This window comes from Rhincodon typus, chromosome 3 (assembly GCF_021869965.1).
Source record: "Rhincodon typus isolate 14 chromosome 3, sRhiTyp1.1, whole genome shotgun sequence".
Classification (NCBI taxonomy): Eukaryota; Metazoa; Chordata; class Chondrichthyes; order Orectolobiformes; family Rhincodontidae; genus Rhincodon; species Rhincodon typus.
In genome coordinates this window covers 54,603,451-54,621,945 of record NC_063334.1, presented here as the reverse complement: position 1 = coordinate 54,621,945, position 18,495 = coordinate 54,603,451, and the positions used below count along the sequence as shown (strand labels likewise).

The window sequence follows — 18,495 nt, the reverse complement described above, 5'->3', positions numbered from 1 at the left end:
CAATATTAGTATTATCTGCCGTCAAAATGTAGACATTCAGGTAACCAACTGTGACGTATTTTAACAACATGGAAGTTATTCAAACACAATTGATTCAAGTACTGCCATATTAGACTTACTATGACCCCCATAACCACGTTCATAATTGAGGCAACAAAGTAGACGCCGCTGCAATATACTTTCTCTCTCAAAATGTGTAAAGATTGACGACTGGTTAGTGCAGAAGATGAATACAATACCAATACAATGTGTATGCTGACAATAGATAATTACAAAAAGAAGCAAACCAAAAGATTATTATTACAGCTTAACGGTAATAGTAAAAATAGTCATTTTTTAAGGCAGGACAACAAACTTTGTTTTAACATTAATATTTAATTTCAGTGCTACCAACGACTCTAATTACTTGTCACTGAAAGCTTTATAAAGTAATGTTTAAGTTGGATGGAGTGAATACTCACCCGATATCCAAGGTCTTCCTGCAGATCACAAGAAGCAGCACTAACGTCAGTTTGCCACACTGTCTCCTTTATACTGCACCCATACATGAAGACATTTTTCTTCCGTGAGTGACCATGATAATCACAAAAGACCTATTTAAAAAGGTGAACATTAAAAATTTTTGTCTGCTTATAACCTGACCTGTATTCACACTTTTCAAGAGTCAGCATTTTTCATTATAAATGAATAGGCTCATATTATGATGGAACAGTCCAATGTAAATCAGTCACATTATAATTACAAAATTTAACCTATTGGTAGCCAAAGTTTTCAAATGCAGTTTGGATGCAATTCTTGCTTCTTTTGAAAATTATTTCTATTGAAAGGTATGTTTGTTTCACATTTTTGGCTTTAATTTACTAATTTATTTTGCTATTTAGGTGCTAGATGAATAAATTCACCGTCCCCTCAAGGTCCCTACAGTACATTTCTCTCACTGTTACTACAAATCCTTCCAAGGCAATCTTGCCACTTGTATTGCCTGAACAATCGATTATGTCAGCAGCTTCAGTGGCTTCTAAGACTGTAACAGTGCAACATTCTCCCTAGCCACTGGCTCAAAAGCACCATAATCTGGGTTTCCTCTTACTCAGGGTAAACAAGAGGGTAACATATTAGAGATAGCAAGAACTGTTGGAGTCAGAGACAATACAGTGTGGAGTTGGAGGAACACAGCAGGTTTAGCAACTTCAGAGGAGCAGGAAAATTGACATTTCGGGTTGGGACCCTTCTTCAGCTTGGATAGAAGATGGACTGGCTGGTGGAAAACAGACATCATTCATAAATGTGTTTTTGTCTCCCACAGGAGTCTGTGATGGGGCTTCAGCATTTTACAGTTTATATCAATGACTTAGAAAATGGGAACAAAGGCATGGTAACTAAATTTGCAGATAACACCAGTATAGGTAGGAAAGTGTGTTGTGAAGAAGACATAAGAAAATAGCAGAAAGAAAAAGATAGGTTGAGTAATTTTGGCAGATGGAGTATCATGAGGGAAAATGTGAAATTTTTTACTTTGGCAGTAAGAATAAAAAAACCCATATTGCTTACATGGAGAAAGACTGCGGAATTCTGAGATTCAGATGGATTTAGCTGTTCTGGTGCATGAATCACAAAATGTTACTATGTAGCTACAGTGAATAATAAAGTTCTGAGGATACGGGTTTGAATCCTACCATGGCAGATTTTTTTTATTCATTAATGGGATGAGGGCAGTGCTGGCTAGGCAGCATTTATTGCCCATCCCTAATTGCTCAGAGGACAGTCAGAGTCAAATACATTACTGTGGGTCTGGAGTCACATGTAGGCCAGACCAGGTAAGGATGGCAGTTTCCTTCCCTAAAGGACATAAGTGAACCAGATGGGTTTTTCTGACAATCGACAATGGATTCATGGTCATCATTAGATTCTTAATTCCAGATATTTTTATTGAATTTAAATTCCACCAGCTGCCATGTCGTGATTTGAACCTGGGTCCCCAGAACATTATTTGAGTCTCTGGATTAATAGTCCAGCGATAATACCACTAGGCCATCAACAAAGTCTGGAATTAAGGATCTACTAATCACCATGAAATCATTGTCGATTGTCGGAAAAACCTATCTGGTTCACTAACGTCCTTCAGCGAAGGAAATCTGCCATCCTTACCTGGTCTGGCCTACGTGACTCCAGACCCACAGCAATGTGGTTGACTCTCAAATCCTCTGAAATGGCCCAGCATGCCATTCAGTTTTACGTCTTGCTACAAAGTCTCAAAGAAATGAAATCAGACGTATCAACCTAGGCACCAGAAAAGACAACGGCACAAACAGCCCTGTTGACCCTACAAAGTCCTCCTCACTAACATCTGGGGGCTGGTGCCAAAATTGGGAGTGCTGTTTCACAGACCAGTCAAGCAACAGCCTGACATAGTCATACTCAAAGAATCATACCTTACAGACAATGTCCCGGACACTACCATCCTGGATATGTTCTGTCCCACCAGCAAGACAGACCCAGCTGAGATAGTAGCACGGTGGTATACATTAGGGAGGGAATTGCTCTGTGACTCCTCAGCATTGACTCTGGACCCCATGAAGTCTCATGGCTTCAGGTTAAACATGGGGCAAGGAAAACTCCTGCTGATTACCACATACCATCCTCTCTCAGCTGATGAATCAGTTCTCCTCCATGATGAACAACATTTGGAAGAATAACTGAGGATGGCAAGTGCACAAAATTTACTCTGGATGGGGGATTTCAATGTCCATCACCAAGAATGGCTCGGCTGCAGTACTACAGATCGAGCTGGTCTGGTCCTAAAAGCCATAGCTGCTAGGCTGGGTCTGCGGCAGGTGGTGAGGAAATCAACAAGCGGGAAAAAAATACTTGACCTCATCCTTACCAATCTGCCAGATGCAGTTGCATCTGTCCATGACAGTATCAATAAGAGTGACCATCGGACACCCTTGTGGAGATGAAGTCCTACCATCACACTGAGAATAACTTCCATCGTGCTGCGTGCCACAATCACTGTGCTAAATTGAACGGACTACGCAGAGATCTAGCAACTCAAGATCGGGCATCCATGAGGCACTGTAGGCCATCAACAGCAGCAGAGTTGTACTCCAGCACAATCTGTAACCACATGGCCCGGCATATTCTCCACTCAACCATTACCATCAAGATAGGGGATTAAGCCTGGATTAATGGGGAGTGCAAGAGGGCATGCCAGGAGCAGAACCAGGCATACCTGAAGATGAGATGTCATCCTGGTGAAGCCACCAAACAGGACTACTTGCATGCCAAGCAGCAAGTGATGGACAGAGCTAAGCAATCCCACAACTATTGGATCATATCTAAGCTCTGCAGTCCTGCCACTTCCAGTTGTGAATGGTTGTGGGCAATTAAACAACTCACTAGAGGAGGCGGCTCCACAAATATCCCCATCCTCAATGATGGAAGAGACCAGCACATCAGTGCAAAAGATAAGGCTGAAGCATTCGCAGCAATCTTCAACCAGAAATGCTGGGTGGATAATCCATCTCGGCCTCCTCCAGTGGTTCCCAGCATTACAGATACCTGTCTTCAGCCAATTCGAATCACTCGATGTGATACTGCAAAGACTACAGGCCCTGACAACATTCCGGCAATAGCACTGAAGACTCGTGCTCCAGAACTTGCTGCTCCCCTAGCCAAGCTGTTCCATTACAGTTACAATGCTGGTAACTACCCAGCAATGTGGAAAATTGCCCAAGTATGTCCTGTACACAAAATCCAACCCGCCCCCATCAGTCCACTGTAAATCATCAGTCAAAAGTGACGGAAGGTGTCATCAACAGTCCTACCAAGTAGTACCTGCTCAGCAATAACTTGCTCAGCGACGCCCAGTTTGGGTTCTGCCAGGGCCACTTAGCTCCTGATCTCAATACAGCCTTGGTTCAAACATGGACAAAAGAGCTGAATTCCAGAGGTGAAGTGAGAGTAACAGCCCTTGACTTCAAGGCTGCATTCGACCGGAGTGTGGCATCAAGGAGCCCTAGCAAAACTGGAAACAATGGGTATTAGGGGGCAAACTCTCCAGTGGTTGAAGTCATATCTGACACAATAGGAAGATGGTCGTGGTTGTTGGAGGTCAATCATCTCAGCTCCAGGACATCTCTGCAGGAGTTCCTCAGGGTAGTGTCCTCAGCCCAACAATCTTCAGCTCCTTTATCAATGACCTTCCCTCCATCATAAGGTGGAAAGTGGGGATGCTCACTGATGATTGCACAATGTTCAACACCATTCGTGACTCCTCAGATACTGAAGCAGTCCACGTTCAAATGCAACAAGATCTGGACAATATCCAGGCTTGGGCTGACAAGTAGCAAGTATCATTCGCACCACACAAATGTCAGGCTATGACCATCACCAATAAGAGATGATCTAACCACCACTCTTTGACATTCCAATATCATCGTTTCTTCGCTGTTGCTGGGTCAAGATCCTGGAATTCCCTCCCTATTGGCATTGTGGGTCAACCCACAGCAGGTGGACTGCAGTGGTTCAAGAAGGCAGCTCACCACCACCTTCTCAAAGGCAACTAGGGACGAGCAAGAAATGCTGGCCAGCCAGCGACGCCCAAATTGCAATAATGAATAGAAGAAAAAAGGCTAATGAATGTCATCCTTTATTATGACAGGAGTTGAATGTAAAAGTGAGATGTTATGCTTCAGTTATAAGGGCATTTGTGAAACCACAACTCGAATAGTGTGTACAATTTTGTTCTCCTTATTTAAAGATAGATGCAAATACATTGGAGGCTGTTCAGTTGGCTGATACCTGGAATGAGTGAGTTGTTTCATCAGGATACATTGAACAGGCTGGGCTTGTTTCTATTGGAGTTTAGGAGAGTGAGGGATGACTTGATTGAATTGCATAAAATCCTGAATGGTCCTGATAAGTTGGACGTACAAAAGATATTTCCTGTTGTAGGTCAGTCCAAACTAAGGGCCACAATTTTAAAATGAAGGATTGTTCTTTCAGAATTGATGAGGATACCCGAGCAACTGGGTCAGAAGATGCCTATTACATGGATGACACCAGGAAGATATGACACACCCCAACAAACTCATCATTCTACCTTACATCAAGAACACATTTGAACTGACCACAAGACTCCTACAACTACTGGCCATCAGAGTAGCACACAAACCCACATCAACCCTATGCCAACTCTTAACCCGAACCAATGACCCGTTACCCAATATGGGCAGGACCAACGTCATATACAAGATCCCCTGCAAAGACTGCAACAAACATTACATTGGTCAGACAGGAAGAAAATTAGCCACAAGAGTACACGAACATCAACTGGCAACAACAAGACATGACCAATATTCAATCATTTCCACTCACATGGATAAGGAAAACCATCTTATTGCCACTGGGGAGGTGATGGCCTAGTGGTATTATCATTGGACTGTTAATCCAGAGGGCCAGATAATGTTCTGGGGACTCAGGTTCGAATCCCGCCACGGCAGATGGTGGAATTTGAATTCAATAAATATCTGGAATTAAGAAACGAATGATAACCATGAATCCATTGTCGATTGAAACCAGTTTGATTGCAAGAACACCAGGATCCTGGGACAGGCCATGCAGAGACAAGCACAGGAATTCCTAGAAGCCTGGTTCTCCACTAAGAAGGCCATCAACAAACACAGAGCTAGACCCCATATACACTCCATTGTGAAGAAAGATCAGAAGTGAGGTAATCCAGCTCAACAGACACCAGAGTTTAAATAACAGGCGGGAAAACATAACAGCGCTTCATTGGAGGCTGCACTGCTGATGGTACCCAGCAGGGTAATGAAACGCCTGTGGAACAATGAGCCAACCAGCCACAAACATCATGGGCCCTGCAACATTCTGGCAATAATATTGAAAACTTGTGCTTCAGAACGTATTGCTCCCGTAGCCAAGTTGTTCCAATACAGTTATCATCTTAATATCATGGAGACGTCTTCAATTAAATACTCAAGATGGATTTTACACTTAGTTAGCACAGATGAGTACATTTTGATTTGCATAATTCCCTCATGAGACAATTAAACTCTCAGTCATCATATGCAGAATTGTTTGCAGTTGGACACTGGAACTGGAGTAGGACAAGCCACTAAATCTATCACTTTTGTGGCTGCATACTTTACACATTAAAATAAGCATGTTTCATGGCAGAAGTAATTTATCACCTAATATATCTTGACTAAATGTGGAAATACCCCTTCCAATGTTACAATCTACTGATTTTAATGTAATCAAAAACTAGATGGGACATAAATGTGGCATCCAACATAAATATGCCCATTCTTATTTGAACACATCAGGTTAATATCAAGGCTGCAGTTAACTCCTTGTGACAACGTATTATACCTGCAATAACAAATATTTTACTTTGAAAGGGTGACACTATCGTATAAAAATGCTGCGAAATTTGAAACAAACTGGAAACTGTGAGTAAGACAAGACAGCATCTGTGAATAAAGTGACAAATTAGCAGTTTGGTATTGACCTTCAACAGGACCAGCATGTATTAATAAAGGACTAAGTCTGAAATGCCAACTTGTCACTTTCCTCCATGAATACGGTATCTAATTTGTTGCCTACAGTATTCTCTGTTTTTATTATTATAATCCAAGGAAAGCTCCTGATTACCACATATGACCCTTCCTTGGCTGATGAATCAGTACTCCTCTATTTTGAGCAACACTTGGAGGAAGCACTGAGGTGGCAAAGGTGCAAAATGTATGGTAGGTGGGGGATTTCAATGATGACACCAAGAGTGGCTCAGCAGCAGCACCACTGATTGAGGTGCTCAGGTCCTAAAGGACATCGTTGCTAGATTGGGTCTGCGGCAGGTGGTGAGGGAACCAACAAAAGGGAAAAACATACTTGACCTCATCTGCAGATGGATCTGTCCATGACAGTATCAGTAAAAGTGACCACCGCACAGTCCTTGTGGAGACGAAGTCCTGCCTTCACATTGAGAATACCCTCCAACGTGTTATGTGGCACTATCACCATGCTAAATAGGACAGACTTCACATAGATCTAGCAACTCAGGGCTGGGCATTCATGAGGCGCTGTGGACCATCAACAGCAGAATTGTACTCCAGCATAATCTGCAACCACATGGCCTCGCGTATCTAACATTCAACCGTTGCCATCAAGCCAGGGGATCAACCCTGGTTCAATTGAGAGTGCGCAGGGCATGCCAGACGCAACACAGACATACCTAAAAGTGCAGTATTAACCTGGTGAAGCTACCAAATAGGACTACCTGCATGCCAAACAGCATAAGCAGCAAAAGCAAGTGGTAGAGCTAGCGATCCCACAGCCAACGGATCAGATCTAAGCTCTGCAGTCCTACCACATCCAGTCGTGAAAGGTGGTGGACAATTAAACAACTTAGTGGAGGTGGAGGAGGCTGCACAAATAGCCCCATCCTCAATGACAGAAGTGTCCAACACATCAGTGAAAAAAATATGGCTGACGCATTCGCAGCAATCTTCAGTCTGAATTGCCATGTGGATGATCCATTTCAGACTCCTCCAGAGGTCTCCAGCAATACAGATACCTTTCTTCAGCTTATTTTGATTCAGGGCTGGAGGGACTGGACACTGCAAACACTATGGACCCTGCAACAATCTGGCAATAATACTGAAAACTTGTGCTTCAGAAAGTATTGCTCCCCTAGCCAAGTTGTTCCAACACAGTTACAACACAAGCATCAGCTCAATATGGTGGAAAATTGCCCAGGGTATGTCCTGTACACAAAGCAGGACAAATCCAACAAGGCCAATTACCGCCCCATTAGTCTACTCTCAATCATCAGTAAAGTGATGGAAGGTGTCATCAACAGTGCAGTCAAGCAGCACCTGATCAGCAATAACCTACTCAGTGACACCCAGCTTGGGTTCCACCAGGGTCTCTCAGCTCCTGACCTCATTACAGTTTTGGTTCAGACATGGGTGAAAGAGCTGAATTCCAGAGGTGAGGTGAGAGAGAAAGCCCTTGACATCAAGGCCACATGTGGCCAAGTGTGGAACCAAGGAGCCCTAGCAAAACTGGAATCAATGGGTATTGGAGGGCAAGCTCCGCTAGTTGGAGTCATACCTGGCACAGAGGAAGATGGTTGTGTTGTTGGAGGTCAGTCATCTCAGCTCCAGGACATTACTGCAGGAGTTCCTCAGGACAGTGTTCTAGGCCCAACTATCTTCAGCTGCTTCATCAATGACTTTCCTCTATCACAAAGTCAGAAGTGGGGATGTTTGCACAATGTTCAGCACCATTAATGACTCCTCAGATACTGAAGCAGTCCATATCCAAATGCAACAAGATCTGGACAATATCCGGGCTTAGGCTGACAAGTGGCAAGTAACATTCACACTGCACAATTTCAATGACCATCTCTAATAAGAGATAATCCAACCATTGCCCCTTGACATTCAGTGGTGTTACCATCACTGAATCCCCCTCTATCAACATTCCTGGGTTTACCATTGACCAGAAACTCAACTGGACTCACCACATAAACACAATGGACACAAGAGCAGGTCAGAGGCTAGGAGTACTGCAGTGAATAACACACTTCCTGACTCCCCAAAGCCTGTCCATCATTTCACAAGACACAAGCCAGGAAACACCCCCCTACTTGCCTGGATGGGTGCAGCTCCAAAAACACTCAAGAAGCTTAACACCATCCAGGTCAAAGCAACACACTTAATTGGCACCACTTCCACAAACACCTACTTTCTCCACTACTAACACTCAGTAGCAGCATTGTGTACTATCTACAAGATGCACTGCAGAAAAAAATAATCGTCATAGATCCTTAGACAGCACCTTTGAAACACATGACCACCAACATCTAGAAGAACAAGGACAGCAGATACGTGTGAACACCATCACCTGCAAGTTCCCCTCCAAGCCACTCACAATCCTGACTTGGAAATGTATCACCTTTCCTTCACTGCAGCTGGGTTATAATTCTGGAATTCCCTCCCCAGGGGGATTGTAGGTCAAACTACAGCACGGATACTGCAGCAGTTCAAAAAGGCAGCTCACCACCACTTTCTAAATGACAACAAGAGACAGGCAATAAACGCTGGCTAGCCAATGAAGCCCACGTCCAATAAGTGAATTTTAAAAAAAGGTACTCTTTACTACTTTGGATCAGAGGATAGCATTCCATTCGCTTCATGACACTACCCAGTTGCCTAGCCTTCAAATCCAGAACTCCAACTATTCCTTACTTTCTTGCCCTCCACTTAATCCATTTTTTTAATAAATATTTGTCTCTGGTCTACCCTGTTCCTGGCATTTGTTCCCCACCTTCATTGTAGTCCTGCCTACTACTTAATTTATTTTGGCCACTAAGCAGATTGTCCACAGACCTTAATAGAAGAAGGTTTATCAAGCAGGTAAAGTCATGAAAACAAGAGGAGAAATATTGCAGATACCGAAAATCAAAACTTCCCAGGATTCAAGTTGGGCAACCCTGATCGAAACAGGAAATCCAGGTATGACCTTCAAAGCCATCAGGGACACCAATAGGCAATACAAAACTGAGCTTGAGACCCAGACTAACCAGATGGACACCTGTCATTTGTGGCAAGGCTTACACGACATAATGGGCTACAAAGCGAAGTCAAACAGAATCACAGGCACTAGTACATCCTGAGCGAATGAGCTCAATGCATTCTACACTCGCTTTGAACAGAGGGCAATGTAACAACGTAACCTGTCCCAATAGCCTCGGATACACCTGTACCCTTGGTCACTGCTGCAGATGTCAGATCAGCCTTCTTAAGGGTGTACCCATGGAAAGTGACCGGCCTGGATGGAGTGCCTAACTGTGCACTCAGATCCTGCGTGGACCATCTGGCAGGAGTATTTGCAGACATTTTCAATCTCTCTATTATGATCTGAAGTCTCCAACTGCTTCAAGACCACCATCATCCCAGTGAAGAAAAATCATGCAGCGTGCCTCAATGACTACTGCCCGGTGGGTTCTGACATCCGTAATTATGGAGTGCTTCGAGATATGGGTCATGGCTCACAGCAATTCCAGCCTCCCACATTGCTTTGACTCCTTGCAATTTTCCTACCGACACAACAGGTTCACGGCAGACACCATCTCTCTGGCCCTACGCTCATCCCTGGAACATCTGGACAACAGAATATCTACATCAGGCTCCTATTTATTGACTACAGTTCTGCCTCCAACACCATAATTCCAAACAAACTCATCTCCAAACTTCAGGACCTAGGTCCCCCTCTGTAACTGGATTCTCCACTTCCTGACCACAGACAGCAGTCAGCAAGGATAGGCAACACCACCTCCACGATAATCCACAACACTTCCTCCACGATAATTCTCAACACAAGGCTGCATACTCGGTTTCCTACTATGCTGCTTATACACTCACGACTGCATGGCCAAATTCCCCCCCAACGCCATTCACAAATTTGCTGATGACATCACCATTGTAGGTCAGATCTCAACAACAACAAGACAGAATACAGGAAGAAGACTGAGAGCTTAGCAGCATGGTATAAGACAACAATCTTTCCATCAACATCAACAAAACAAAGAAGCTAGTCATCGACTTCAGGAAGCAGAGTGGAGGGCATGCCCCTTACTATATCAATGGTGCTGAGATGGAGATGATCGAGAGCTTCAAGATCCTGGGAGTGATGATCACCAACAATCTGTTGAGACTACAGTCAAGAAAGCACAACACCACCTCTACTTCCTAAGGAGCTAAGGAATATCAGCATGTTCACAAAGACTCTTACAAACTTTTATAGATGCACCATAGAAAGCATTCTATCCAGATGCATCACAGAATGGTGTGGCAATTGCTTTTCCCAAGACTGAAAGACACTACAGAGAGTTGTGAACACAGCCCAGTCCATCACGCAAACCAGACTCCCGTCCATTAACTCCAGCTATACTTTGCGCTGCATCAGGAAAGGAACCAACATAATCAAAGACACCTCCCACTCTGGTTATACTCTCCTCCACCCTCTTCCATTGGGCAGAAGATGTAGAAGTTTGAATATACATATACACAGATTCAAGAAAAGTTCCTTCCCTGCTGTTATCAGACTTTTGAATGGAACTCTTAAATGTTAATGTTGATCTCTCTCTGCACCTTCTCGGCAGCTGTAACACTGTACCCTACACAATGTTCTGTTACCCTTATGCATTTGTATAGTATGATCTGTAAAGCACGTAAGACAACACTTTTCACTCGATACGCGTGATAGTAATAAATCAAATCAAATTATCATTGAACAGAAACTGAACTGGCAGAAACTGAACTGGACCAGCAGTACACAATGACTATCAGAGCAGGTCAGACGCTGGGAATTCTGTAGCAAGTAGCTCCCCACTTGTCTGGATGAATGCAGCTCCAACAATACTTAAGAAGCTCAATACCATCCTTGAAAATGTAGCCTACTTGATTTGAACTCCACCCATCATCAAAAGCAGTAACAGGCTGTTGAGTTGGATGATCAGCCATGGTCATAATGAATGGCAGAGCACGCTTAACAGAATAACTCCTGCTCTACTTTCTATGTTTTCCATGTTTACCATTCATCCCCTTCACCAATAACACACCATAGCAGCAGTGTTTACCAGGGCGGCAGGGTACCTCAGTGGTTAGCACTGCTGCTTCAGTGGCAGTGACCTGGGTTTGATTTCACCTTCAGACGACTGTCTGTGTGCAGTCTGCACGTTCTCCCCGTGTCTGCGTGGGTTTCCTCCGGGTGCTCCAGTTTCCTCCCATAGTCCAAAGATGTGCAGATTAGGTGAGTTGGCCGTGTTAAATGCCCTAAGTGTCCAGGGATGTGCAGGCTAGGTGAATTAGCCATGGGAAATGCAGAGTTACAGGGATAGGGTAGTGGGGGGTGGGTCTGGATGGGATGCTCTTTGGAGGGTTGATATGGACTTGAATGGCCAAATGACCTGCTTCTAAACTATGATTCTATTATCTACAAAATGCACTGCAGCAACTCAACATTAAGGTTTAACATTAAGAAATATAAAGTAGGGGTAAGCCATTTGGTTCTTCGAGCTTGCTCCGTCATTGTATGCGATCATGGCTGATCATTCAACTTAGTACTCTGCTTCCACATTTCGCTCTATACCCTTTGATTCCTTTAGCCCCAATAATTACACCTAACTTCTTTGATGTACCCTTCCAACCCCATAATGTTACCACATAGAAGGGCAACAGTAGATGCATGGTAACACCACCACATGCAAGGTCCTTTCTACGTCACTCATCATTGTGACTTGGAACTATATTACTATTCCTTTAATGTCACTGGGTAAAAATGTAGAATTCCTTCATTAACAACACTGACTGTACCTCCGCCAGATGAGCTGCTGCAGTAAGTCAAAGGTGTTGGTACCTTCATTTTCTGAAAAGCAATCAGTAATACTCACGCTATAACAGAATTTTTTAAAAATAGGGCAATGAGATCAGAAAGAAAAACAGATTCAGATATTGTGGGACTGTCATTTTGGACAGGGACAAATTTAGTAATACACAGAAATTGTAAATCTGTGAGTAAGATATTAAAATCAAACAGCTAGTACCATTATCACATTCCAGATATCTCTTTGTTACAGATACAAATTACCCTTAAAACAATGTGCATCCAAGCTACAGCCTTTAATTCAGAAGCATTAACAATATTTTTTTTATTCATTAACGAAATGTGGGCATCGCTGGCTAGGCAGCATCTATTGCCCATCCCTAATTGCTCAGAGGGCAGTTCAGAGTCAACCACATTGCTGTGGGTCTGGAGTCACAAATAGGCCAGACGGGGTGAGGATGGCAGTTTCCTTCCCTATAGGACATTAGTAAATCAGATGGGTTTTTCCAACAATCGACAATGGATTCACAGTCATCATTAGATTCTTAATACCAGATATTTTATTGAATTCAAATTCCACCATCTGCCATGTGGGATTTGAACCCGGGTCCCTGGGATGCTATCTGGGTCTCTGGATTAACACAGTCTAGCGATAATGGCACTAGGCCATTGCTTCCCTGGCAATCCAACATTAATTAAACAAACTGACCATTATACTCTCTGATGTAACCTTATAACTCCAACCAGCATTCTCTCTAAACTGCATGTGTGCACAACTGCTCTGACATGCTGCACAAGGCAATTGGTGTCAGCACACAGATTGCAGCGTTGACTTCCAGTTCTGGAAGATGCTACTGAGCGCAGGCCTTAGAGGCAACTGAAAGGAAAATTAGAGGAAACACTGACTCCAAAGCCATCTTAGGCTACTACTGTACACAACATTGCAAAATACTCTGATGTTTGAAAAACTGCATCATCCAACTTCACTTAAGTAACAGTACAAAAAATCTGCTTACCCATTCGACCATTGTGTTGTGTTTTGATCAAATCCTGGTTCTTTCTCAAGTGTCTCAGATGTGAACCTTGAGCCATCCACTATGGAGGACCTTTAGAGCTGGGTCACTACTGCCTTTCTCATGGTTGTCATCTTCAAATAACTTTTTGGTGAGATGTAACCCAGACAAAAAAATTCCAATGAGCCCTTTATGAAGGGAGGGCTGTAACTTAATTAATTAAATATAAGTAATCCTGCTGGAAGGTAACAAGTATTCAAAATCAATGTTCTAATCTCTCTTCTGTGACTGTCTAAGATTACCAATGAATTAGTGGCCATTCTGTCTAAAAACGAGAAACTGTCAGATGTCAAACCAGCATTTGGTGACCTTTTCTAGTCTTCACTTCCTAGGGCTATCTGGAGAGAGGTTTGTATGTATTAACTTCTAAATCAGAAGTGGGAATTTATAGTACAAAGGTTTACTCTTAAATCTACTTTTAACATCTATAGAATCTACATGTATACTATCAAGTTTACATATGATGCTCCATGAACCCTATATTTGGTTGCCATAATGTTTGGTACAGCCATTAAATCAACTTGAACACTAAAGCTTCTGAAATAAACATTTTATAATGGCATTTCCCCATTAAAATCTGTCAATGTTGATGATCTAAAGCAATCATCAAAATGCTTCTGGGAAAAAACAATCTGCCATGATAGCAGGATGTCTAGTATTTCCGTTGTACAAATCTTTCTCTTTCAAGCTTCCTACTTGTCTTTGAGTTTTACTTAGATTGCTGTCGAATTCTGGCCTTCGCAATCTATGGTTCTCAGTTCAGTGACAGCTGCCTCCCGGCCAGGTTACACAGGGAGATTCATATACTATACTGGCAGACGTGAAAGAAAACGCTACTGTCAGTAATATCCACAATTCGGAGCAGTGCCAGCGAGTCAACCCAGTGAATAAAGTTGAACAAGAGACAAAATAGGAAGAGGATAATTGTGCAGCTTAACAAATTGGAAGGTCCATGTGACACTGTGGACATTTAAGAGCATACATTTTTCCATTTCTGATTCTGCCCATTGTAACGAGAATAGAACATATTTGTTCAAAGGTGATTTTGCATCATATGCTACAGACTCAAAAATATTTTTCTCAGGAACTGAGTTACTTTAAAGATTAATGCAAATAAAACTAGATTGATTTATGCAGTTTCCAGTTTCCTGCCACTTCAGCACCCTACTGTGTTTCCTGGCCGACATCTCTGTCTCACGCTTGCTGCAGTGCTCCAGCAAGGCTTGGCGCAACCTGGAAGAACAGCATCTCATTTCTCGCTCGGGGACCCAGCAGCCTTCAGGACTCAATATCAATTTCAATGATTTCAGAGCCTAAACACCTTTTTCTGTGACCTTTACCCACTCCCCACATGCCTGGTCCTGTCATGACATGGGCTGCCTTCAGCGCAGCCAACCCATTTTCACCTACTTATGGTCCCCGTTGTCAGCTTTTCTTTCTCTCTGGCTTACCATTAGACATCCTTTTGACTGTCTGTCTTTTTGGCTCCCTCTCTCTCTCTGCACTCTATCCCCACCTATCCGTTTACTCCTTGCCCACAAACCCTATCATCAGGATGCATACTACCTGTTCCCAGCTACTAATAGTTCTGGAAAAGAGTCACTGGACTTGAAATGTTAACTCTGCTTTCTCTATGCAGACACTGCCAGACCTGCTGAGTTTCTCCAGCAATTTCTGTATTTGCTTTCAACTTATTCAGTATTAGGTTTTTGAACATGGTTGTATGGTGGGATTAATTCACCTTATCATGCAATGTATTGGAGAAAGGGGGGTCAGGGAAAGAGAAGGTGATACAAAATAGAAGTAGATTGGATGGAAAAGTTTATTAGCTCAAGATGAAACAAAGAGTTCAATCAACTATTGTAATTATTAGTTACTACGAACTTTACTTTCAAAGGAGTGAATAATGCTGTAGTTTAAAATTTAAAACTTCATAAGAATAATTTTATAGTATTACCATATGATTACCGCTTTATAATTGAAATTACTAATATATATAATCAATTAAGAAAATACTCAGCAGGAGAAAAGATCACTTTGAATTTAATTATCTGCCACATATCAATATATTTTAGAATGACATTGATATAACTTAGATTTTCAGCACTCATTACGTTGAAAGTTCTACTAGTTATCTTCTGAGTGGACTGAACGCTCTTGTAGCTTTCAACATTGAACTTTTCTCTGCAAAGTATCTGCAAAAACGCTTGAAGGCTCTTAATGCCAATTACAAAATAGAGTTAGAATGTTATAAAGCCATATTACTTCTTAATTTACATATTATTGAACACTCAAGCACTGCAATTGCTCCACAATCATGCTAAGATCTCTTTCCATTTAATTAAACACGTAATAAGGAGATTTGGGGAAAACATCATGGAGAATCAGATGATAAAAACTATCAGGAGTGAACTTTCAGCTTTTAAACTACAAAAACATCACCAATTGCAAGGAGCTCTTTCTCAAAAAAAGCAGGACAATATCCTTTGGAATGACCAAAACCAAAATCTGACCTGTTGGTGGGGTGTGGATATTTGTGGCAGTAGTTTCAACCTAATATTAACAATCAGCGTCTTAAATCTGTTTTGCCATCCACTGAAGACTGCTGAAGAATAATTGATCTGTATAAATAACACTAAAGGTTAAACTTACATTCTCTTGATAAAATATACTCCAAAAAGAAGCTGATCCCACTTCAACAATAACAAGTTAAATTTATAAGGCATTTCTAAAATAAGGAAGAGTCTCAAGCCACTTCACAGGAGCACTACAAAATGAAGTATGACATTGAGCTACATAAGGTGAAATTAGTAAAGTGACGTAGAAAAGCAGCAAAGTGTAGAGAAGGAATTCCAAAGCTTGGGGCCTTAGCATATGAAGGCACTGGGCATCAGTGGTGGAACCATTGTTATTGGAAATGTACAAGATACCAGAGTTAACTACTTGCATCTGTATAAGCACCTCCAACATATAATGCCCTGATTACACCATGTAAAAAGAGGAGCTATTAAGAAAGGACAAAGAATTAAGTTTTAAGGAGGATTCTAGAAGTAGAATGGAAAGATTTATGGAGGAAATTTCAGAGCTTAGAGCCTAGGTAGCTGAAATCACAGCCAGCAGTGGCAGAGTACTGGAGGAGGACTTTATCTCTGCACAGAGATACTTTAGTATCTGGCCATTAAAAAATATGGGTGTTCTACTTTATAACTAACTGTACAAGTGAGCTAATGACCACAGGCGCAGTAAAAGGAAAATCTTCCAAGTGCATTAACAGTAATTAAAGGTATATTGTACTTAGACCTTACTCTTAAATCACTTGAACTCAACTTCGACCTTCTGTACAAACAAATATATAATACACTACACAATGCAAGCAATCACCTCAGATTTCAATTAAAATAACTGAGCATTAAAAATTGGCTGAGATACAAAAATGAGTGCTCTGCACCTTGCCTGTCCCAGTTTCCAATTTTTCGATTCTTACAAGAGGAGATCAGCAATTGATTTTTTTTGCACCTCTGACAATAATTGACATTTCAAAAATAGAAAAGATTTAGTGATAACATGCCAGCTGCTGGCAATGCTTGACATGTCAGATTTCAGCATGAAACCTGGTTTGATAGATAGTTTTATTTTTACAGTTGGTTACTGTGGCGGTCAGTCACCGAATATATTGACAGAAGAGTGATAAAATTTATTATACACAAACGGCAACAAGAAAAGCTATATAAGAGACAATTTGAAAAGATCTTACCATAAACTGCAACAATAAAAAATTGACTCTTTTTCCAGTAAGATCACTTACCATCAGTGAACTATCACTCCAATCTTTACTCTTTAATTTCTTACTCAATTCTCGAGGTCACAAACATTTTCTTTAGGTAACTTTTAGAATATTCGCTAGATATGATTCTCTCCATCTCCCGCAGAGACACAGGTTAATTCACTGATGCTTCTCACCAAACTTTTACTTTAACTACTTTTAGGTTGCTAGATAGTAGGATCACTGGTGTGGATCTTCTATTTTGAGCTGAACCTGCTTTTGTCATCTTGTTTCTCTTTGTCTGTGTCATAAAAGCTCCACTTAGTAAACACTTCAGCAATTACCAGGTAGTTTGTCTAATCATTTAGCATAAGTCACATGATTTCTGGGAAATATTGTTGACTCACTGCTAAAAGAAATCAGTTTTTCGCCCTTAGGAAATAACAAGTCTCCTTCACAGAAGTGAAAACCAAAAACCACTAACTTCTACTTTAGAACTCAAGTTCTCAAACAATATATCAGAAACCTTCATCACAGCAGCTACAGAATATCGGATATACCACCTTCCTGATGTTATATACTGATTTAGTTAAGCAACTGTGAACAAATAGGTTTCTTCATCTGCCTGTATGGAGTCAGACAAACAATCTCTCCTAGGAATTAACAAACTAATCAAGACTGAAGATATCATTTACAAATTTCATTCCAGATCCTCTAAATGCAACCATGCATCTAGCATTTCTCTAGTGCTCTTTCAATCCACTGTGAGCATTGCCATGCAAGTCTATATTTATGGAGCATATCTCAAACATCTTTGGCAACCACCTCAGTTCATGCAAGTAAGCTAAGGACTGCATTGAAGCTAAAGATATGTGCAACAATGTTTACAGTATTTAATTTTGTATAAAGAGGGTCACTCAGGTTCTCTAATCAGTCAGAGCAATCAGTGGGAAGAAGAATAAGAGAGGAGGTAGCCTAGCCATTTCCCTTCCATGCAGCTTTCTATGAATAACTAATGTGAATGTAATATCACCGGCCACAACCCCAACTGCACATTTTTCACCCCATCTCGAAAGCATCAGCTTGATTACAAAACAAAAATTAAAGGCATAATAAAATAACATTTCAAAGTAAATTTGAGATAAATCATGGTACGCTGCATACAAAGATCACTATGTCACCCGTACTATCTGCCCGCTTAACATAGTGCTTCTACCGACAGCCATCCCAGTAGCTGTAGCA

The 18,495-nt window shown here is 41.7% G+C and overlaps 1 protein-coding gene across 1 annotated transcript in view; it reads right to left on the bottom strand.

The window, feature by feature from the left end:
• Positions 1–18,495, bottom strand: part of agtpbp1 (ATP/GTP binding carboxypeptidase 1) — a 119,681-nt gene that overhangs the window by 51,448 nt on the left and 49,738 nt on the right. The window contains exon 11 of the mRNA XM_048594985.1: positions 462–593. Within this exon, the coding sequence (XP_048450942.1) occupies positions 462–593 (132 nt within the window). The remainder of the gene's footprint in view (positions 1–461; positions 594–18,495) is intronic.